Consider the following 24,103-nt stretch of genomic DNA (forward strand, 5'->3'; position numbering starts at 1 on the left):
AAGTAGATTGTACCCCTATTTGACACAATAGCCAAATAGACCAGGGGTGATTGAGAGTGAAGATTGTACCATAGAATCTAAAGTTGAGAAGAGACCTATTAGGTCATGTATTCCGAAGGTTCCCAAATGGTGGTTCCTGGAACACTTGCTCAGGGTCTTTGGAGAGAAGTCTGATCATGTGATGCTGGCTCTTCTTGTTTCCAGTTATGTTAAAAAAAACTAAATACATTTTCTCATATTTTTGAAATAGAAATAGTTGTGAAAGGGAAGGGAGAGGAAATTTATCCATGCATTCTGACAGGGAGAAGGTGTCCATGAAACACTAGGATAGAAGAGAGACTAGAAAAGAGTTCAGGAGTTTAGTTTCCCTGCCAGTACTGTATTGGGAGATTCCGCAAAGGTAAAAAAACAATGGTATTTAATATTTTAATTACTTACAGGGAAGAGGGGCCCTGTTTCCTGTATTGTTTTCTTTGTCTTTCATGTAATCACAAGTTTTTTTTTTAAATGTGTATAAATGTACCTTCATTTATGTATTTCTTTTAGTAGGGCTTTATTAGAAATCTGGCGTTGTAGGAGAATTGCTTGTAGATGTCTTAAGTTTAGAATGTTATGAAGGTAGTTATGGGCAGCTCAGTACTGCGTGGTGAGATCAAGTTTCTGCTGACATCACAATCATTGTACAGTTGATTTATTTAGGAAACCATATCCTATTAAAATGCTTAGAACTCTCTTGGGGGTTTTCTTGAACCCTAAGAAATATGACAGTAAATAACCAGACATCTTAAAGTGGTTCTACTTTGAAAAGTAACTCTGTAGAAATGGCACCTTCTGTTCTTTGAACTTTTGTCCACATGGGTTCCATTTTATGTGTCCGCACCCCTTGAGAGAGAGTCTGGAATCTTTTAACCATCAGTGACAATAGAAGTCTGTGCCCCACCCTGAGTGTACAAAGAGCAGAACAGCCCCAAGTACCGCTTGGTTTCCTTCTCCCTGCCAAGGCAGTGAGTTGGAGCATCACAGAATCCTTCCACTTCCCAGCTACATCAGATAGTAGTAGTAGTAGTAGTAGTAAAGATTATTCTTAATAGTTCTAAAAGTTGAAGTTGTTAGAGCCTATTGGCCAAAAGAACCCCACCCTCCCCCTAAACACACACACAAATAACGTTTTTTTGTTTTTCCCTTGATACCATGATTCACACATGGCTGAGTCTTGGTCCCCAGATTTTAAAATCTGCCTAGCTTGTAACTCACCCATGCCTGCAAGCGATGCTCATGCAAAATGTTTGTTCTGCTTGAGAGAAGCTTAGCCCTGTTTGGGGGGCGGGGCTTACCTGATTAGGGGGTCCTATAAAAGTAGCCAGCCAGTCAGGCAACAGCACAGACAGCTACAGCGGCACAGCAGCCAGCAAACAGAGCTGTAAACAGGGGAGTTTTAGAGGGAGTTTACAGGGGGAGGTTGTGAGGGAGACTAAGAGACCTAGACAGAGGAACTGACAGGCTAGTTAAGGGAGTGGGTGGTGGTCTGCCAGTGTTCTGGTGCCTGTTGGGGGTTTGTGTAGTGTTGGATTCCCAGGTTTTAGGTGGGAAGGCTATGACTGATACAGAGGTAGCAGTGAAAGACACAATGAGGATGACTGGATGTGGAAGCTGCGGCATGTACATGATCCTGGAGGTGGTACCTGAAAAGAGTTTTGTCTGCATGAAGTGCCGCCTGATGGAGCTGATGGAAGAAAAGATCCGAGGACTGGAGATGCAGGTGGAAACTCTGGTCGAGTTTAGAAGGGGGTTCGAGCAGATGATGGAGCACAGACACAAGGAGGCTGAAGGGATAAGCTCAGACTGGCAGATGGAAGCAGGACCAAAGAATTCTCAGGGGAGTCTGCTGGATGAGGAAAGTGGACGGTAGAAGCATGTGACTAAGTGAAGGAGGAATAGAGCTCAGGAACAGGTTTGCAGAGTTGGAAAATGAAGAAGGGGCACAGCAGGTGGTCACTGAAGGTGAGAGAGCAAGGAAAAAGAGAAGAGCTGTTAGTCCTACAGGAAGAGGGGAGGAGTCAATGGAGGCAACACCAAATATGAGCCCCAGGAGGATTGCAAGGGTGAATAGGAATCGAGAAGACTTGCAGCCAGTGGGTGCAGGGGATAGACCGGAGAATCACACTGTCACCAGGAAAAGGCAGGTCTACGTGATTGGAGACTCCTTACTGAGAAGGATAGACAGGCCTGTAACTAAACCTGATCCAGAGAACAGAAGGGTGTGTTGTCTGCCGGGTGCTAAGATACAGGATGTGGACCTGAGGCTGAAAAGGATCCTAACAGGAGCGGGAAATAATCTGTTGATTGTCCTTCATGTGGGAACGAATGATACGGCTAGATTCTCGCTGGAACGTATCAAGGGAGACTATGCCAGACTAGGGAAGACGCTTAAGGAAATCAAGGCGCAGGTGATCTTCAGTATAATTCTGCCTGTTCCTAGAGAAGGGCAACAAAGGTGTGACAAGTTTATGGTGATCAACAGATGGCTCAGGCAGTGGTGCTGTAAGGAGGGCTTTGGGATGTACGGCCACTGGGAAGCATTCATGGACAGAAGACTGTTCTCTTGGGATGGACTTCACCTGAGTAAGGAGGGAAATAGACTTCTAGGATGGAGGCTTGCCCAACCGATTAAGAGAGCTTTTAACTAGGAATTTGGGGGAGATGGTTGGGAGATGTCCAGGTGATCTCCACCCCGGAATTTAACCTTGAGAGTGAAGAAAACAAAGTAAGAGGGGATACAGCCGTGGACAGAAGAATTGGCATAAGGAGGAAAGATAGTGTAGATACCAGCCTAACAGGTGGTGATGGTGGTAGAATATCTATGCCTAACAGGGTAAAGAATGTCAGTGAAGCCAAATGGCAAAAATTAAGATGTTTGTACACTAATGCAAGGAGCCTAGGTAACAAAATGGAGGAACTAGAGCTAGTGGTGCAGGAAGTGAACCCGGATATTATAGGGATAACAGAAACATGGTGGAATAGTAGTCATGACTGGAGTACAGGTATTGAAGGGTATGTGCTGTTTAGGAAAGACAGAAATAAAGACAAAGGTGATGGAGTGGCATTGTATATCAATGAGGAGGTTAACTGTAACGAAATAAGAAGTGACGGAATGGATAAGACAGAGTCTGTCTGGGCAAAAATCACACTGGGAAAGAAAGCTACTCGAGCCTCCCCTGAGATAATGCTTGGGGTGTGCTACAGACCGCCGGGATCTGATTTGGATATGGATAGAGACCTCTTTAATGTTTTTAATGAAGTAAATACTAATGCGGATTGTGTGATCATGGGAGACTAACTTTCCAGATATAGACTGGAGGACAAGTGCTAGTAAGAATAATAGGGCTCAGATTTTTCTGGATGTGATAGCTGATGGATTTCTTCACCAAGTAGTTGAAGAACCAATAAGAGGGGATGCCATTTTAGATTTGGTTATGGTGAGTCGTGAGGACCTCATAGAAGTAATGGTTGTAGGGGACAACCTTGGTTCGAGTGATCATGAGCTAATTCAGTTCAAACTAGATGGAAGGATAAACAAAAATAAATCTGGGACTAGGGTTTTTGACTTCTTAAGGGCTAACTTTCAAGAATTAAGGAAATTAGTTAGGGAAGTGGATTGGACTGAAGAACTTGTGGATCTAAATGTGGAGGAGGCCTGGAATTACTTTAAGTCGCAGCTGCAGAAACTATCAGAAGCCGGCATCCCAAGAAAGGAAGGAAAAAACCATAGGCAGGAGTTGTAGACCAAGCTGGATGAGCAAGCATCTCAGAGAGATGATTAAGAAAAAGCAGAAATCCTACAAGGAGTGGAAGAAGGGTGGGATTAGCAAGGAAAGCTACCTTAGTGAGGTCAGAACATGTAGGGATAAAGTGAGAGAGGCTAAAAGCCATGTAGAGTTGGACCTTGCAAAGGGAATTAAAACCAATAGTAAAAGGTTCTATAGCCATATAAATAAGAAGAAAACAAAGAAGTGGGACCGCTAAACACTGAGGATGGAATGGAGGTTAAGGATAACCTAGGCATGGCCCAATATCTAAATAAGTACTTTGCCTCAGTCCTTAATAAGGCTAATGAGGAGCTTAGGGATAATGGAAGGATGACAAATGGTAATGAGGACATGGAGGAGGATATTACCACATCTGAGGTAGAAGCCAAACTTGAACAGCTTAATGGGACAAAATCGAAGGGCCCAGATAATCTTCATCTAAGAATATTAAAGGAACTGGCGCATGAAATTGCAAGCCCATTAGCAAGAATTTTTAATGAATCGGTAAACTCAGGGGTTGTAGCGTTCGACTGGAGAATTGCTAACATAGTTCCTATCTTTAAGAAAGGGAAAAAAAGTGATCCGAGTAACTATAGGCCTGTTAGTTTGACATCTGTGGTATGTAAGGTCTTGGAAAAAATTTCGAAGGAGAAAGTACTTAAGGACATTGAGGTCAATGGTAATTGGGATAAGTTACAACATGGTTTTACTAAAGGTAGATTGTGCCAAACCAACCTGATCTCCTTCTTTGAGAAGGTGACAGATTATTTAGACAAAGGAAATGCAGTAGATCTAATTTACCTCTATTTCAGTAAGGCATTTGACACGGTTCCACATGGGGAACTATTAGTTAAATTGGAAAAGATGGGGATCAATATGAAAATTGAAAGGTGGATAAGGAACTGGTTAAAGGGGAGACTCCAACGGGTCGTACTGAAGGGTGAACTGTCAGGCTGGAAGGAGGTTACTAGTGGAGTTCCTCAAGGATTAATTTTGGGACCAATCTTATTTAACCTTTTTATTACTGACCTTGGCACAAAAAGCAGGAATGTGCTAATAAAGTTTGCAGATGACACAAAGCTGGGGGGTATTGCTAACACAGAGAAGGACCGGGATATCATACAGGAAGATCTGGATGACCTTCTAAACTGGAGTAATAGTAATAGGATGAAATTTAATAGTGAAAAGTGCAAGGTCATGCATTTAGGGATTAATAATAAGAATTTTAGTTATACATTGGGGACACATCAGTTGGAAGCAACAGCGGAGGAGAAGGACCTTGGAGTATTGGTTGATCACAGGATGACTATGAGCTGCCAATGTGATATGGCCGTTAAAAAAGCTAATGCGGTTTTAGGATGCATCAGGCTAGGTATTTCCAGCAAAGATAAGGAGGTGTTAGTACTGTGTTGTAAGGCACTGGTGAGACTTCATCTGGAATACTGTGTGCAGTTCTGGTCTCCCATGTTCAAGAAGGATGAATTCAAACTGGAACAGGTTCAGAGACAGGCTACTAGGATGATCTGAGGAATGGAAAACCTGTCTTATGAAAGGAGACTCGAAGAGCTTGACTTGTTTAGCCTAACCAAAAGAAGGCTGAGGGGGGATATGCTTGCTCTTTATAAATATATCAGAGGGATTAATATTAGGGAGGGAGAGGAATTATTTAAGCTTAGTACCAATGTAGACACAAGAACAAATGGGTATAAACTGGACACTCGGAAGTTTAGACTTGAAATTAGACGAAAGTTTCTAACCATTAAAGGAGTGAAGTTCTGGAACAGCCTTCCAAGGGGAGTAGTGGGGGCAAAAGACATATCTGGCTTTAAGACTAAGCTTGATAAATTTATGGAAGGGATGGTATGATGGGATAGCTTAATTTTGGCAATTGATCTTTGATTATCAGCAGGTAAGTATGCCCAGTGGTCTGTGATGGGATATTAGATGGCATGGGATCTGAGTTACTGCAGAGAATTCTTTCCTGAGTGCTGGCTGGTGAGTCTTGCCCACGTGCTCAGGATTTAGCTGATGGCCATATTTGGGATCGGGAAGGAATTTTCCTCCGGGGCAGATTGGCATAGGCCCTGGAGGTTTTTCACCTTCCTCTGCAGTGTGGGGCATGGGTCACTTGCTGGTGGATTCTCTGCAGCTTAAGGTCTTCAAACCACAATTTGAAGACTTCAGTAACTCAGACATAGGTTAGGGGTTTGTTATAGAAATGGATGGGTAGAGTTCTGTAGCCTGCTTTGTGCAGGAGGTCAGACTAGATGATCGTATTGGTCCCTTCTGACCCCAAAGTCTGAGTCTATGTAAGTCTTACATAACTGACAAGTATGCACTTTGCATGTCATTTTCAAAGCATACTCAAAGAGCTTGATGCCTGTCTGAAAGTTTTCTTCACTGTGAAATTTACAAGGAACGTGTCAGACTCTGAAGCTCCCTCTCTAGAGAATGCTATTCCACTAAAGCCTTTGTCTATCAATTTCCTAGCTACCAGGGAAACCATTCTAGGTGTTAACAGGTTGTCAAGGTTCCTACCCCACTCTGAACTTTAGGTGATCTTAAATCAAGGGGAAATTAACCATCCCCCCTTGTTTCCCCCACCAATCTCTGGTGAGTCCAGATCCAATCCCCTTGGATCTTAAAACAAGGAAAAATCAATCAGATTCTTAAAAAGAAAGGTAAAAATCATCTCTGTAAAATCAGGAGGGAAAATACTTTACAGGGTAATCAAATTCGTACAGGCCAGAGGAACCCCCTCTAGCCTTGGGTTCAAAGTTACAGCAAGCAGAGGTAAAATCCTCTCAGCAAAAAAGGGACATTTACAAGTTGAGAAAAGAAAAATAAGACTAATCTGCCTTGTCTGGCTGTTACTTACAATTTTGAAACATGAGAGACTGATTCAGAAAGATTTGGAGAGCCTGGACTGAGGTCCGGTCCGTCTTAGTCCCAAGAGTGAACAACCCCCAAAACAAAGAGCACAAACAAAAACTTCCCTCCACCAAGATTTGAAAGTATCTTGTCCCCCTATTGGTCCTCTGGTCAGGCGTCAGCCAGGTTTACTGAGCTTCTTGACCCTTTACAGGTGAAAGAGACATTAACCCTTAGCTATCTGAACATGTCAGACTCAGAAGCTCCCTCTCTAGAGAATGCTATTCCACTAAAGCCTTTGTCTATCAGTTTCCTAGCTACCAGGGAAACCACTCTAGGTGTTAACAGGTCTGCATCCAAGGCTGTGCCTTCATTGCATGCTAAGCATGGGGGTAAGCAATTACTGGGTAAATTAACTGGTGATAGCCTAATCCAGAATAGCATGACCACATTACAATGGTCTCGCATGATATTCTTATAGATAAACTAGGAAAGTACAATTTAGATGGGGCTACTATAAGGTGGGTGCATAATTGGCTGGATAACCGTACTCAGAGAGTAGTTGTTAATGGCTCCCAATCCTGCTGGAAAGGTATAACAAGTGGGGTTCCGCAGGGGTCTGTTTTGGGACCGGTTCTGTTCAATATCTTCATCAACGATTTAGATGTTGGCATAGAAAGTACGCTTATTAAGTTTGCGGACGATACCAAACTGGGAGGGATTGCAACTGCTTTGGAGGACAGGGTCAAAATTCAAAATGATCTGGACAAATTGGAGAAATGGTCTGAGGTAAACGGGATGAAGTTCAATAAAGATAAATGCAAAGTGCTCCACTTAGGAAGGAACAATCAGTTTCACACATACAGAATGGGAAGAGACTGTCTAGGAAGGAGTATGGCAGAAAGAGATCTAGGGGTCATAGTGGACCACAAGCTTAATATGAGTCAACAGTGTGATACTGTTGCAAAAAAAGCAAACGTGATTCTGGGATGCATTAACAGGTGTGTTGTAAACAAGAGATGAGAAGTCATTCTTCCGTTTTACTCTGCGCTGGTCAGGCCACAGCTGGAGTATTGTGTCCAGTTCTGGGCACCGCATTTCAAGAAAGATGTGGAGAAATTGGAGAGGGTCCAGAGAAGAGCAACAAGAATGATTAAAGGTCTTGAGAACATGACCTATGAAGGAAGGCTGAAGGAATTGGGTTTGTTTAGTTTGGAAAAGAGAAGACTGAGAGGGGACATGATAGCAGTTTTCAGGTATCTAAAAGGGTGTCATCAGGAGGAGGGAGAAAACTTGTTCCCCTTAGCCTCCAATGATAGAACAAGAAGCAATGGGCTTAAACTGCAGCAAGGGAGATTTAGGTTGGACATTAGGAAAAAGTTCCTAACTGTCAGGGTAGTTAAACACTGGAATAGATTGCCTAGGGAAGTTGTGGAATCTCCATCTCTGGAGATATTTAAGAGTAGGTTAGATAAATGTCTATTAGGGATGGTCTAGACAATATTTAGTCCTGCCATGAGGGCAGGGGACTGGACTCTATGACCTCTCGAGGTCCCTTCCAGTCCTGGAGTCTGAGTCTATGCAAGATAGATGCTGAGCAGAGGAAGATTGACAGTCTACTCTCAGTTGGGGGTTTATGGGAAGGGATTGGAGGACCATTGTGTCCCAACTGTTGTGGCTGCACATCTGCACTGCAGTTACCTCAAGATAACAATGCACATTAAAACCCAGCTCTCTGTCTGCTCTATAGCTCAGGGAATGGTGGCTATTATGCTGTGTAGCACTGATAGAAGTGTGTGACTGTGTGCACTTGAAGAGTGCTGTGGGAAGATCTCACGATCGTGCTTAAGTTTAAGTCTTCAGTGAAGACAAGCCCCAAAGACCTCATACTGCTCTGAAACATTCTGGAATTACCCTTTTTCCTTCCTAGGTCAGTCAGAAAAATCCCACCTGCTGAAGGCAGAGAGACCTTGTGTTAGTCAAAATCTCCAGTACCAACAAAGAAAAAAATCCAAATTATATTATGCTGAGGCTTCCAAGCTGATTTCCTTAAAATCAAACTGGCACAGTATACCACCAAACCCTTTAAGGATTTATCTACCTCACAATCACACTAGCGATCTGCTACTGTCCCTACCAGTTCATTAGTACTATTGGCTGCAGAACCATCTATCACTGATTCCTTGGAACTCTGCTTACAGCTGTGTCAGCCACTCCAGTACCAGCAAGCTTGATGCTGATTACATTGGTACCAGTCCCTGTTATTTTGCAGTGTCCTTTTATAGTTCCAGTGGACTTAATGATCACTCCAGAACTGAATTCTCCTCTAACAGACTTTTCTCTGCTTTCTGTGGGTTCGAAGGCAGTTTCTGTACTGGAACCAAAGGTACTAGACATGAAGATATCCCTTCGACCTTCATCAATGGTACCAATGGCTGTCTCTTAGGAGATACAGGGATTCTATGGAGAAGTTCTACTATTCTGACTCCTCTTGTGACACTAGGAGTACTGCTCTGTATTATCCTCATTCTCCAAATATGATCCTGGAAAGGGAGGTGAAGAGGAAACTCTCTCTTCAGAGGTCCCATCTTCTGACAGGGCTCAAATGCCATTGTTTCCACTACTTTAGTATTCCAGGCCTTATCATTATGGGACATAAATGTGACCTTACTGGCCAGGATTGAACCCGCAGCAATTTCCAGGCCCTGACTCTTCTACGTTAAGGTGAAGGAATCAGTCCCTTCATAAGGAACCATCCAAGCCTGTACATTCTGCAGATCAACCTATCATGCAAGAGGTTGAACAGGTTCCTCGTTTTAGAGAGGATGAAGGAGAGCCTTTGGAGGAATGTAAATTTCAGCCCTTTCTGCTTGCTGTATCCTCTTAATTTCTGGATGAAGCAGTTGTTGTGTCATCATCTGCGACAATAGATTTCAGTGCTTTTCAAGCCTTGCTTAAGAGGAAGGCCAAGGCTTTTTAGAAATTCCTATTGGGATGGTTCAAGAGGATTCTCAATCTCTGGATCATTTGGCCATGCCGTTCAATAAGGTAGTACTCGCTGCTGCTAAAGAACTGTGGCAAACCCCTGCCTCAGTTGTGGCAACATCTAAGAAAGCAGATCATAAATGTCAAATACTTCCCAAGAGGTTTGAATATTTCTTTGCACATCTAATCCCACTGTTTCTTATGGTTACAAGTGCCCACAAATATCCAAGCAATGTGCCTCCCCCCCTTCCCCCAAGTTGACTCCCAGGGAGAAAGACCCCAGGAAAATGGACCTGCTTTTGAGGAAAGTATATTCTTCAGATGCAGATAAGCAATTATCAAGCTTTGTTGGCCAACTACAATTTTCTCCAGAAGAACAGGGTTATGCAAATGAACAAAAAACTCCTGTATGATATTAAGAAAGAGCTAAGTAACGTGGCCATAGGGGGGTTTACTTTGTGCCAAAGACAGCTCTTCAAGCATCATTAGATGATTCTGATCCTGCAGCTAGGGCTATAGCTACGGTGGTATTAACTATCCACAGATCACTGTTAGAAGTCCAGACTATGATCAGGGACTTACCTTTTGAAGGTCCTGACCTTTTCAGTTTAAGGACAGATGAGGCACTTCATACCTGAAGGACTCAAGAGGGCCTCCATTCTCTAGAGCTCTGTGTCCTTTCCAGAAGAGGAAGCGGAGTCTGAGCCACTATCTTTGTCTAGACAAAGGCCTGAGGTGCCCTCACTGTTATCAGAGACCTTTTGGGATGCTTGTAAGAGCCTTCTTATCTGAAAGACAGAGACCGTTCCCTAAGTTCCCTCTAAGCTGCATGGCCAGGCGGCTGCCCAACAAACTATCCAGTGCTGTGCACTTCAGGTGTGCTTCTGCCCACTGTCGCGCTGCTGCTGCTCCCGGGAGCCTCCCACTTGCTTTGCAGTGTGGGGGAGAAGGAGGGTGCTGATGTCAGGGTGTGCCTCCCCCCCCCGTACCCCATCTCTGCTGAGCCAGGGGAGCGACAGGGCTCAAGAGTGGGACTGAGGAAGCCTGCTGGTGGCTGCTGCTGTGTCTGCTTTGAGTGCCAATCTACTTAAAAGGGCAACATACAGCAGCAAATTATAGGGCTGAAAAGAAACAGTAGCGCTCAGTATTTTAGTGAATCTCCACCATTTGGGCTGCATTTTGCCATCTGAAATACTGCGCTTTAATTGAAACAATCCCTGAGTGTCTTTTTCCATTGTGCATATAGAGTCATAACACTGTAAACTGATGTGTAAACCCTAAAGTAACAGTAACTTTCACAGGAGCTGCCTCTGGAGAGAGAGGGCTGAGTCCTCTGTAGAATAAGGGTGGGGGAAAGAGGGTGGGGGTTTCAGTGAGGAATGCGGTCTGGGAGATGTGTTCTTCCATCCAGTACTGGGGCAATGGTCTGACTTCTCTATCGGTGCACTGCTCCATGTCAGAGCTGTCAGCCAGAATGCCACACTTTGGGCGTACAGATAGTTTTAGTCCCCTGACTAGTCATCATGGGAGGAAGCCACTCCACTTCTCCCACAACTCAAGGTCATGCTGTTATACATAGGTCTGTGCCTGTGTATACACACTAGGGCTTTAAGGAAAAGCACCATATAGCGTGAGAGTTAGCAATATTGATTACCTGAAGGATTCCCCAGGGCAGCTGCTGTCCTCTGGGGAGTCTTGCCAGGCTGTGAATGTACTTAGAGGCAGCGCATGTCTCAGACACACACTCCCACACAGTGGGAGAGTGTCTGTTCACACATACTCTTTCACACTCACCTCCCAACACATACTTGTGGTGGTGGTGTTACTTCTTGATATTTCCTGCAATGCACATATTCTGTCATTTTACTCTAACATGCCGTTTGAATTTTTTGATTTGTCTATTTCATAATTTATTTCTCTTATGCTTAAATTTAATTCTTTGAGTAGTGAGTTCTAAAATGCCTAACCTGTCCTGGCTGAAGTAATTATCCCAATGGCAACTTTTTGAAAATATATGTATTATATCTAGGTTTTGTTTCTACTGGTGGCGCACATCTGCACATTACCTCGATAATTTGTGCACAGAACATAATTCATTCTGCACATGAATGGAAAAAATTAGAGGGAACATTGCAATTGACTAGTCAGTTTTAGACATGTTCAACATGAGTACTTTGTCTAATTTCAGTCTATGCCAATTCCCTTTTCAGGGACCCTTGTCACAACCAACTACTGCTGTTTGAAATAGGTAGTCATCTTCACTGATGTGTGATGAAGGTGCCTGTGCCAAGGGGTTCAACTTCCATTTTTCTTAAAAAGGAAAAAAAAAAAAGGTTGGCATCCCTTTTAAGATTGGATGTTTCTAAGGTTCAGCTGTTTATCAGTCAGACACACACTGGAACTGCCAATGCATGTGACCTTGACAATTATGGAGTCTCTGCATTGGTGGATAAAGACCACCTTCAGGTCTGTCAGAGTCCCCATTCTATCAACCCTTCCTGCAAAAGACTATTGTAAGAGATGCATCTAAGCAGGGATTGATGCTCCCAAGAGGAGTTGCATTTACATATAAATGTATTAGAGTAGATGGCCCATTCATCTAGTTTGCAAAATATTCCTGCCCATGCTTCAGAACTCCACCATCTAAATCCTGATGGACAATATGATGGTGATGTGTTGTATAAACAGGCCCTTGGGGTGCAAGATCATCCTGTCTATCAGGAAGCAATCCTCTTATGGGAATGGTGCATTTATCATCGCATCCAACTCTTAGTTTTTCAGGAATTCAAAATGATTTAGCTGATTTCCTCATCTGGAAAGGCTCTATCTCCAACAAATGGGAGCTAAAAGTCTCAGTTCTGAGTCTTCTGTTTCAGGACTGGGGCGGTGGGGGTTCTGTTGTTGATTTTTATAGCAAATAGGTTCACCAAGAAATTACCTATATTTTGCTCCTGGAGAGGAATGAGTCCAGGATCTTTAGCAGTGGGATCAATAACTGTTGCGCACTTTTCCACCTGTCCCGTTAATCCCCATAGTGCTCAGGAAAATGTCTGGAGAAAGCTCAAAAATGCTAATAGCCCCTACTTTTCAGATGTTGTTCATCTTTCACTCCAGCTGACTCTTCAGCTCCTGATCATTCCTGACATCAGTTCTCAGACTGCAGTCCAGTCTTCTACCCAAACCCAGAGACTTTACACTTGTCAGCATAGACGCTCACTGGTTAACCTTGCTTGTTTATGTTCTCAAGGGATAATGATCTACCCTTAACTGGACAATTGCCAATCTCTGCAAGAGGCTCACCAAGTCACTGAAGCTACAGTACACTTGTTTGCCGAACTGGGTCTACAGATCAACACCTAAAAGTCAACCATCACTCCACTGCCACACCTGAAATTCAGAGGGGCCGATCTTGATTTGTTAAAGGCCAAAGCCCTCTTACCTCACCACAGGTTCCTATCCTTAGTCACTCTCAGACACCGTTCAAAACAGCCCACAAATACCAGCCAGACTGGCTCCAGCTCTTGAGGCATATGGCAGCATGCATGGCAGTAATACCACATGCTATGCTTTGCAGATGCCTCTAAATGTGGTTCAGCTTGGTTTACAGACCAAACAAGGACAGGCTGGACAAATCCCTGTCACCATCCACCAGGAACAAAAACTCCTCATACTGGTGGAAGGACTCAGCCAACATTTGCAAAGGGTCCCCTTCTGGCAAACATCACTGCCATTGCTCCTCACCACTGATGCATCACTCATAGGATGAGGTGCACATCTAAATAGCCTCATGACACAAGGCAAGTGGTCCCTTCACATCAATTTCCTCAAGCTAAGAGCAGTAAGGAACACCTGTGCCCATTTCCGTCACAGTATCACACACACATATCCTAACAGACAACATAGCCTATATATACTACATCAGTTGGTGAGGGAAGCCAGTCACCCTCCTGTAGACATGCAGACTTACCCTGCGGCACCTCCTGCTGGTGACTTCCAGGAATTATCTCATTCCAGCTCCGGAGCGCCCTCTGCAGGCCAGTGATCTGCCTGTCCTCTGTCCCCTGTCTCCCTCCGTGGACCCCGGTGCCCCTTTAACTGGGGTGCTGCCCCCGGCAGTACCCCACCAATCTGGGTCTTCCCTCCCTGGGGAACCCCCAACCCTCCATCCCCACCTCACCTCAGTCTTGGCTACTGCCAGTCATCACTTAACCCCCATTCCCTGGGGCAGGCTGCAGTGTATCAGCCACTCATCACAGGCAAAGGGGTTTGGACTGCTGCCTCTGCCTTCCCGTGGGCTGCCCCTTTGCAACCCCAGTACCCAGTTGGCCTTACCGTAGGCCTGAAGCCTGGGGGGGTTTCCAGGCCAGAGCTCCCCAGCTCCTCTTGCCTTCCCCCAGCCCCGCTCCATCTTAGGTACACATACAGCTTGGGGGTTTACTCCCTAGCAGACAGGCCCTTCTCCCTCTAAAAGCAGAGAGAGACTCCTGGGCTTCTGGCTCACAGCCTCTTATAGGGGCCAGCTGTGCCTGACTGGGGCATGGCCACAGCTGCAGCCACTTCCCAATCAGCCCAGCTTAGCAGCTCCCAGCCACAACCTTCCCCCAGGGCTGTTTTAAGCCCTTCAGGGCAGGAGCAGGGTACACCCTGCTACACCTCCCTATGCGCAGAAGTAATGGTGCATCTCCCACAACATTACACTGTCTGTGGCTTACCTCCCAGGTGAACAAAACTCAATAGTAGACAATCTCGGTTGCAAATTCCCACATGACCATGAGTGGGAGATACATCTGACAGTGCTTCATAACCTATTCAGATGCTGGGGGACACCATCCACAGACCTTTTCACTACTCGCCTGAACAAGAAATGTCCATGCTACTGCTCCAGAATAGGGATGGGATAGCACTCCCTGGATGATGCTCTCCTCCTCCCCTGGACCAAGGACCTTCTCTATGCCTTTCCTCCATTTTCCCTACCGTTCAAGGTCCTGCTGAAAATTAAAAGGGGACAGAGCTTGTCATTTTGATTACTCCTACTTTGCTGAGACAGACCTGGTACCCTTACCTGGCACAACTTGTGACATGCCTGCTGATTCCTCTTCTGGCCATCCCGCACCTTCTCTTGCAGAATGGAGGATGTACCCAGCATCCAAAATTGGGGATTCTCTGCATCAAGGCATGGCTTCTGGTTGGTTCCAACATCTAGAAAGCTCCTGTTCAAGGGAGGTACAAGAGGTACAATTACACAACAGGAAGTCCTCGACATGACATACGTACCTGCAGAAATGGTCCAGGTTTCAGATTTAGCGCATGTCCTAATAAATCTCCCCAACATTCACAACTCTTTCGTATATCCTAGACTATGCTTTGACCCTAAAATGGTTGGGACTATCTCTAAGCTCTCTTAGGGGTCACCTAGTGGCTATAACAGCTTTCCGCCAACCTGTAGAGCCCTACTCAGTCCTGTCAGACCTAACTACTAAAAGGTTCCTCAGAAGTATAGTAAACCACTTCCCACAACTTTGATTTCCTATCCCTACTTGGCACCTAAACCTGGTGCTGAAAGAACTGACTAGGCCTCCCTTTGAACCCATGGCCATCTGTTTGTTGATGCACCTGTCAATGAAAGTGTCCTTCCTGATGGCGATTACCTCAGCCAAGAGAATAGGACAGAGAGCAGCTCTGATGGCTCTGCCCCCCTACACAGTGTTTTTTCTGGACATGGTTATGCTCAAGCCACATCCAAAATTCATCCCAAAGGTACCCTCTCTGTTTCACATGAATCAATTTATTCACCTCCCAGTCTTCTACCTCAAGTCTCACCAAGACAAGAGGGAGGCTATATTGCATGCTCTAGATGTCAGGAGAACCCTGGCCTTCTACTTGGATAGGACATAGGCCTTCAAGAAGTCCCCTAGGCTTTTCCTCTCCAGTGCTGAAAGATCTGCGCTCTCTGCAACATCAGCCCAAAGGCTCTCCAAGTGAGTCTTAAATTGCATCAGACAGTGTTAACAAGTTTGCAACATGACCCCTCCAGACTGTTCATACACACTCCAGCAAGTCAGTCTCTTCTTTCATGACCTTCTTCAAGAATGTCTCTATCTCTGAGATCTGTAGAGTGGCAACATGGGCGTCAGTCCACTCTTTCGCAGAATGCTATGCAATTACTGGGGATTCCACATCCAGTGCCATCTTTGGCTCCACAGTACTGTCCTCTGTAACTGACCTGCTCCAAAGTCCCAGCCCTTCAAGAGGGATGCTGCTTGGGAGTCACTGACAGTAGAGCACCCATAGAGACACTACTCGAAGCAAAAGAGGAAGTTCTCTTGAGCAATGTGACAGGATGCTGGGCAGGAACACCTGAGCCAACCCTCTGTCACACCAGCTCCAATTAAGGGAGGTAAATTGGAGCTGGTTAGAGAAACTTGAACCTGATTGACAAAGGGGAAATGGCTGCCAGCCTAATTAGCCCAGGGCTCCATAAAAACCTCAGAGGAAGGAAGCCAGGGGGAAGACAAAAAGGGGGAAACCAGAGAGTGGTAGCTCTTCTCTCCTGGCTGCAGAGGCTGGAAAGTCCTTCAGACTGAAATCCCCAAGCTGTATGTGTTGAGAAGATGGTGGGAATTGCACCCTGTAAATAAACTGCACTGGTGATTGCTGAGCCAGAAGGTCTCTAAGTGGTTTTTGAAACAGAGCGGAGGCGGGAGCAAAGGGGACCGTCTTACATGCAGTAACAATGGTTCTTCGAGATGCATGCCCCTATAGGTGCTCCACAACTCACCTCTCCTCCCCTCTACTTTGGAGTTCTTGTCTATAACTCTGCGGTAGAGAAGGAACTGACGGGGGTTAGCCCATGCATGCTGACAGGCCTCGTGGCACAGCACAAGGAGAGACAGTGCATGTTTGGAACTAATGAACTTCAGTAGCAGTGTCCTCCGATCAGCAGTGCAGGGACGCGCACACACCTATGATGGAGCACCACAGGGGGACACATCTTGAAGACCATCATTATTGCACAAAGTGAGTAACTTCTTCAAGATGCTTTTGTCCATATGGATCCCATGACCCACCATCCTTCCCCACTAACACAGTCATCTTCCTAGATATCAATATTAATGAAGGAACTGAGTGGTAGTTGGGGCTACTCCACCCTTTATGCTCTTATGAGTGGGGAAAAGATGGGCATTAGGGTGTGCAGGGCACACGCACATCCTCCAGTGGCCACTGCTGGCTAAAAGATTCTGGACTTGCATGCATGGAGAGGTACACACCAACGGTGGGATCTGTATGGACAAAGACATCTCAAATAACTTGAGTTGCTGTAACATAAGTAACCTTTTCAGCAGATCTGTTTCCTGTATGTATTCAATCAGTTTTCACTGCTTTCAGCTCTGCAGAGTTGAAATGGCTGTGGGAGAATGAACTGGATTACCTTCTGGTTTATGCATCATTAACTGAATTATTCAGCTGCATTGCCACCTGAGCAAATCAATAGACTTCAAATTCTGCTCTTGGTTGAAATCTGCCATTAAAAATCATTTTGTTGCACAGACATAAGTGGCATGATCTGAGGAAAATCATGTCGCACAAGGATTACTGAAAGCAGCATTGGACTTGCAAAGTTTTTACTGATGAAGCACGAGCCAGAAAGACCCCAGCTTGACTTTCAGATCTCAGTCTGAGTTTTCAGAGCTAGCACTTGGAAGAAAGGTGGTGTGGTGTCTGTTTTGTTTAAAACAAAAAAAACACTGGTAAACTGGGGAAATTTTGATACAACGACACAAGAAATGTGAAACCCTGCAATGCTATTTTTCATGTTTACTGTTAAGTGGAACCACTTAGTAAGTTTAACTTCAGCATCCTGCTGAAGCTAGGTGTTGGTTGGTTGACTTCTGCAGGCCTCCAGTTTTGATAAAAAACAAGACCATGTCAATGTGTAAAGTTAAGCATGTGCATAAGTCTTTGCACAATTATGGCCTTAGTATAGTTTTCATCTCTGTCCCATTCATGCAGTTTTGTGGGATGATCATTCTTGGGCCCTTGATATTTCAGAATTAGCGGTGATTTGTATTATAGTCAAATAGTGTAAATTTCATGTCCGTATTACCATATCAGTCTCTCGTATGTTCTTTAAATGTAAGGTTTACAATTGTCCTACTCTTTGGTGGATTTTGTTGAACAAGTGAGATGCATGCTGACCTCCTTTTTGTGATTAACTCCTTTTAACTTTTAAAAAGATTGGATAAATTAGTGGGCTTTATGAAATCTGCTGTCCCCACTCTGAATGTTGATTCCCCTAGGTCAAATAAAAATTGCCACAATAGTATTTACAGAATTTCTGTGGTTTTTTGATGGATTAATTTATATGTACAAAGGTTTGTATATACAGTGTTATGACCTGCAGAATTCATTTTTAAGGCTGTTGTTAGCTTCGGAAGTGAAATGTGATATCTAGTTTTCATGTGTTTAATTTTAAATTTGAGACTCCACCTTTTTCAGGGACCTTAAGCCAGAGAACATTTTGCTAAATGAAGAGATGCACATTCAAATAACGGACTTTGGAACAGCAAAAGTATTATCTGCAGATAGTAGACAAGGTATGCAATTGTTCATATCTCTGATCCTGTATCCCAGTGAACTACTCAACAAAAAGTAGTTCCCTGAAATGTAAATATCTTGAATTTAAGTTAAACTGTCATCAACTTTGAACACTGCCTGTGATTATACTATAGTCTAGATATAGTTTTGTTGGTTGTCATAAAACAATTCTGACTCTAAACTTCTGCTTATGTGGATCAGCTCATACAGTGTTAATTTAAAACTGGTAGTTTGTTTTGAATAAAGCCAATTTTCTCTCCAGTTTAAAATGTAGGAAAGGGAGCTTAATTATTTCTTCTGTGTTTCTGAAGAAAAGAAACAAAACAGTATATCCTTCTGACTGTCCAGAAAAACCTCATGTCTTCTCTGATTTATATGTGCTAGGATTCATCTCCCATGGCAGTGACTTAAATTAAAAAGTGAGGGAGAGGCAGGTGCAATTAATGATGGTAGATTATTACTGAAAACACAGGGTATTAAACTTTCTGAAGTCTTGTTTGGTATCTTTTAAAACTGTATAATTAGCATTAAGCTGGCTTTTGCTGATGACAACTATGATACTGAGATAACATATTGGGAAATGTCCACCATTTGGGGATTTAATTTGTAAAAGTTGTTTTAGAAACAATCTTCCATGCAATGACGGGGTCTGTGTGGTGTATTGTAGTGTGTTTTAAACATTTCACACAAGGAAATGTTGACCAATATATGGTGGCTAGTGTGCAAGTGTGTATACACACGCATATGTATATATAGTTACTTATATAACTCTATACTTTTTATACCCTATCTGTATCATGTACATCGTCACACACTACATTTAACCAAACAACTTTCTGCCTTGTTTTTCTGATAGTATGGTGTACCTCATATCTTGTTTGTCCTGATCCTGACAACTTTGCTATGATTTTTTTTTTACCAGAGCAGGTAGAGAGTTACTCTCACAAACCAGTACTGGAATGTCTGAAAGGAACAGGATAAGATATAGGCTTGTTGTATCCTAGTGCAAACTTAGGAGGTGCCGTCACACTCTTGGTATTTCAGATGCAAGTGTTTAGAACAGAAAGTTAAGAGGTATACCATACTACCAGAAAAACAAGGTAGACAGCTGATTGGTTAAATGTAGTTTGATGATGTACACAGTACCATGTACTTGTAAATAAGTAAGATATAAAAAAATGGTTTTAGGGGCATAATTTTGGGAACACACCTCTTTAGGGTAAATGTAACAACACTGAATGAGACTGCTTCCTGGAGACTGGTATCATATAGAACTTTTTTACTGTACTATATTTTTATTGTGACATAGCAAAAAACCAGACTGACATTAGTTATTTGATCTCTTGAATATATTTCATAATGAATTAAATGTCGTCAAGCAATTGACTATACAATTTATCAACAAAAAGACTTGGATAAAAGTTTTTCATAAATAACCATCTTAAAGGTTGCCTTGAAACTGCTGTGCATTGTAACAAATTGCTGATTTTCCTTGCTCTTCAATAGACTGAAAAATAAGAATAGCATGAGGTGAACACAAAGCCATCATGTGTCTTTTCATGCAATATATACCTTTCATTTAGGTAAAGGAGCATAGAATATAGTACTAACCATAACAAGGCACTGCCCTGAGGAAGAATTTTGAGTAACTATTTAAATTTATGCTAATGGCTTGTTTAGGACTCCTCTGAGAGAGGAGGGGGCAGAAAGGAGTAATTCCCAAGTCTTGTGTGTTCAGGGCCAAGATTCTTCAAATTACAGTCAGAGTTGCTAAATGTAAATGGAATGGAGTTCCTTACTCCCAGTAGCACTTTCTCTTCCAATCTCAATACAAATCTTAGTGGCCTGATGCCACCACAGTATATTCCCTCCAGTGACACCAGACAGTATTGCCGCTCATCCAACGGGTTTGTTTTCTGGTGAGTGATGCATGTGCTACAAGTGAAGCAATGGATTAGTTGCAGCACAAGCTAGCAACATAAGAATAGCCCAGCAGGTGTGGTTTATACTATACTGGACACCAGGAGTGTGGCTTATGAAGTGCCAGGCACTGGGAAGAGGCAGGAAACGCAAAGTAACAGAACACAAGCTGAATGAGCTCCTTTTTAAGAGATGTGATGACTCCAGCATATTTGAACTGTAGTATCGTATAGCACAGTCTGGCAAAACTGTTAAAATGTACTAGCCCAGTCAAAATGCCTATTTGCCTGCCCTCTACTAAGAATAAAAGTGGAGTGAAAATATTTTGTAACTGTCCATCCAAAAAAAAGGTACTTACCGTAGACACAGAATTTTAGTGGGTTCTGTAGTGTTACATACTTTCAATAGATAAAATTTTGATTTATCTAATTAAGGGTTTACTTCTCTCTTTCCCTTTTCTCCCAGCACGGGCAAACTCATTTGTAGGGACAGCGCAATACGTTTCTCCGGAATTATTGACAGAAAAATCTGCCTGTAAAAGGTAAGTAGTCTTTGTGTTTGTGTTTGTAGAGAATTTTATTGATTTAGCTTAAATATATTAAGAGGAAAATGTATTTAAAATGTCTCATAATTTCAGAAATGTTGCTTTAGCATCTCTTGGTTGTTTTAAATCGAAATACATTTCCTTATTGGCAAATGTTGCTCCATGTGTGAGAACTGACTTACTGGATTGCTCATGAGTTCTGGGTTCTACAGACATAGTGACTTACTACAGGACTGAACTTTTGTCATGAGAAAGAAGTTGATGGTGAAAAGGATATACGTCCTGGAAATACAGTAATAAACCAAAAAGCTGCAGACGTGGTCTTGCATCCAAATACCCACCACCCTTTCTCAGTCCATTTTGAACACAAGTCAGCTCCAACATGAGCAACTTCTGTTGTAAATTCAACAGAATGTGTTGCATTTTCTATAGGTAGTTGGAAGGAGAGTCATGACCCCCTTGCAATGAAGTTATTTAGTCCACTGCTCTGGTCCTTAAATCCACATGTGTTTTCACTGAGCTCCATGTGAACTCTTCTGTAGTCCAGGAGTTACCTTTATGTCTCCCTTAAGATCTTTTTCACACAGGAATCCCATGCAGCTTGGTCTCTGTCCTCCCTGCATAGTTAGTTTCAGGCTGTAGTATCTGGATATTCCCTCACCACAACAGAAAATTAGTGATTAGAAATAGGTATATATCACAGCTTTAAAAGAAGGTAGCTAAGTATTATACCTTCTATATTCACTGCTTTAGAGAGTTTGGCTAGTGAAGGACTTCTTAGCAGTTTAGCCTTTTAGAAGTGACACTATCCACTCTGTCTTTACAAGGCGCTTGTATTTTCTGAGTTGGTAGGCTCTTTAGAGAGAGAGCCCTATCCTGAAAAAGAAAAGTTAATGCTAAGTCTTTCACCAAAGTACGTGCAATGTATGTTGTGGTAAAGTGATTAATAAGCAGCTTTTCAAGCAGGGGTGGCTCTAGGGATTTTGCCGCTCCAAGCACGGCAGGCAGGCTGCCCTTGGCGGCTTGCCTGCGGAGGGTCCGCTGGTCCTGCGGCTTTGGCGGACCCTCCGCAGGCAAGCCGCCAAGGGCAGCCTGCCTCCCGCCCTCGCGGTGCCAGCAGAGCTCCCCCTATGGCTTGCTGCCCCAAGCATGCGCTTGGCGTGCTGGTACCTGGAGCCGCCCCTGTTTTCAAGCCAACATATCAAAAAGATCTTGCTACACAGTGATTCTCCTAAAATGTACCTCAAATGCTCTTTAGTTTCATCAGCCTTTTGGACATAAATGAAAGTCTTCAATGAAAGATTTGTTTTGTGATTGTAGGAGTTTTGTCTAAAGACGGGAAGAGAGTAGTAGTTCTTGAGGAGAACACACAGCTGTATCCAAATCAGTGCCTTAGATTACAACAGTAGTTGTTTTCCTGTTCCTTTGATTGATCTGTCAGGTATGCTGGCTGGCAGTGTTTTAGGAACAAGCAAGCTCAGATGTATACTTGGGTTATGTACAGATGCCCCCCCGACTTACGCAGTGGTTCTGTTCCAGAAAGCCTTGCGTAACTCAAATTTTGCATAAGTCAGAAATGTATACCCGTACTGTCATAAACATACAGCTAAAGGTAGCATAAAATCCCTCCTTTACCTGTAAGGGGTTAAGAAGCTCAAATAACCTGGTTGGCATCTGTCACGGAGTGTGGGGGAGTCCGGCCCTGCACCCCTCTTCCTGGGACCCACAGTGACTCTTAGCCAGCCAGTAAAACAGAAGGTTTATTGGACAACAGGAACACCGGTTACAGCAGGGCTTGCAGGCACAGTCAGGACCCCTCCACCGAGTCCTTCTGGGCTTTCAGGGTGCTTGGATCTTAGCTAGGATACCCTGAATTCCGCCCACACAGCCCCAAGCCCAAACTCCAACTGCTTCCCTCCTGCCACTCCCTTCTTTTGTCCCCTTCCCGGGTAAAGGTGTTGACCTTTCCCCTCCCTTACCTAGCTCAGGTTACAGGCTCTGGCATCGTCCATCCCCTAAAGTCCTCCCCTGCTCTCCCACTCCCCACACAGACAGTACCTACTGCATCACATCTCTCCCCCCTTCGAGACTGAACTGAGCGGGGTCACTCTGCCCAGTGACCTGGGGAAGTTCAGGGTCCCCTCTCCGGGACAACGCATCCGCTGTCAGGTTGGCACTTCCCTTCACATGCACCACGTCCATGTCATAGTCCTGCAGGAGCAGGCTCCACCTCAGGAGCTTGGCGTTGGCTCCTTTCATCTGGTGCAGCCAGGTCAGGGGAGAGTGGTCGGTGTACACGGTGAAGTGTCGCCCAAAGAGATATGGCTCTAGCTTCTTAAGGGCCCACACCATGGCCAGGCATTCCTTCTCGATGGCCGCGTAGCTTTGTTCCCGGGGTAGCAGCTTCTTACTCAGGTACACGATGGGGTGTGTCTCCCCCTTTTCATCCTCTTGCATTAATACTGCCCCCAGTCCCGTGTCTGAGGCATCGGTGAACACCATAAAGGGTTTGTCAAAATCTGGGTTTGCCAGAACTGGGCCACTAACCAGAGCCTCCTTCAGCGCCCGGAAAGCCTCCTGGCACTGCTCAGTCCAGATCACCGTGTCTGGCTTCCCCTTTTTGCACAGTTCAGTGATGGGGCCGGCTATGGCACTAAAGTGGGGCACGAACCTTCGATAGTACCCCGCCATCCCAATAAAGGCCTGGACCTGCTTTTTGGTTTGGGGGGCAGGCCAGTCTCTGATTACCTCCACCTTGGCTGGTTCCGGCTTCAGGCAGCCGCTCCCCACCCGATGGCCCAGGTAAGATACTTCAGCCATCCCCACCTTGCACTTCTCAGCCTTTACTGTTAACCCAGCCTTTCGGAGTCGGTCCAGGACTTATTTAAACTGGGACATGTGGTCTTCCCAGGTCTGGCTGAAGACGCAGATGTCGTCAATATACGCCACGGCAAAACTCTCCATCCCCCCCAGTAGCTGATCCACCAGGCGCTGGAAGGTGGCCGGTGCTCCCTTGAGGCCGAAGGGCAGGGTCAGAAACTCATAGAGCCCCAGAGGGGTGATAAAGGCCGATTTCAGCCTGGCATCTGCGTCCAGCGGCACTTGCCAGTAGCCTTTGGTAAGATCCATGGTGGTGAGGTACCGAGCCCCTCCCAGCTTGTCTAGGAGCTCGTCAGGCCTGGGCATAGGGTAGGCATCAGATACGGTGATGGCATTGATCTTTCGATAGTCCACACAGAACCGGATTGACCCAGCCTTCTTGGGAACCAGCACCACTGGCGAGGCCCAAGGGCTGGAAGACGGCTGGATCACCCCCAAAGCCAGCATGTCCCTGACCTCTCTTTCAAGATCCTGGGCAGTTTTACCAGTGACCCGAAAAGGG

General features: G+C 44.5%; 1 protein-coding gene across 12 annotated transcripts in view; it reads left to right on the forward strand.

Moving 5' to 3' along the window:
* Window positions 1-24,103, forward strand: part of PDPK1 (3-phosphoinositide dependent protein kinase 1) — a 106,642-nt gene that overhangs the window by 48,270 nt on the left and 34,269 nt on the right. For all 12 annotated transcript variants that reach the window (XM_030579208.1, XM_030579210.1, XM_030579217.1 and 9 more), the window contains 2 exons: window positions 18,159-18,256; window positions 20,643-20,718. In XM_030579208.1, coding sequence (XP_030435068.1) covers window positions 18,159-18,256; window positions 20,643-20,718 — 174 coding nt within the window. The remainder of the gene's footprint in view (window positions 1-18,158; window positions 18,257-20,642; window positions 20,719-24,103) is intronic.

Source organism: Gopherus evgoodei, chromosome 10 (genome assembly GCF_007399415.2).
Source record: "Gopherus evgoodei ecotype Sinaloan lineage chromosome 10, rGopEvg1_v1.p, whole genome shotgun sequence".
Classification (NCBI taxonomy): Eukaryota; Metazoa; Chordata; order Testudines; family Testudinidae; genus Gopherus; species Gopherus evgoodei.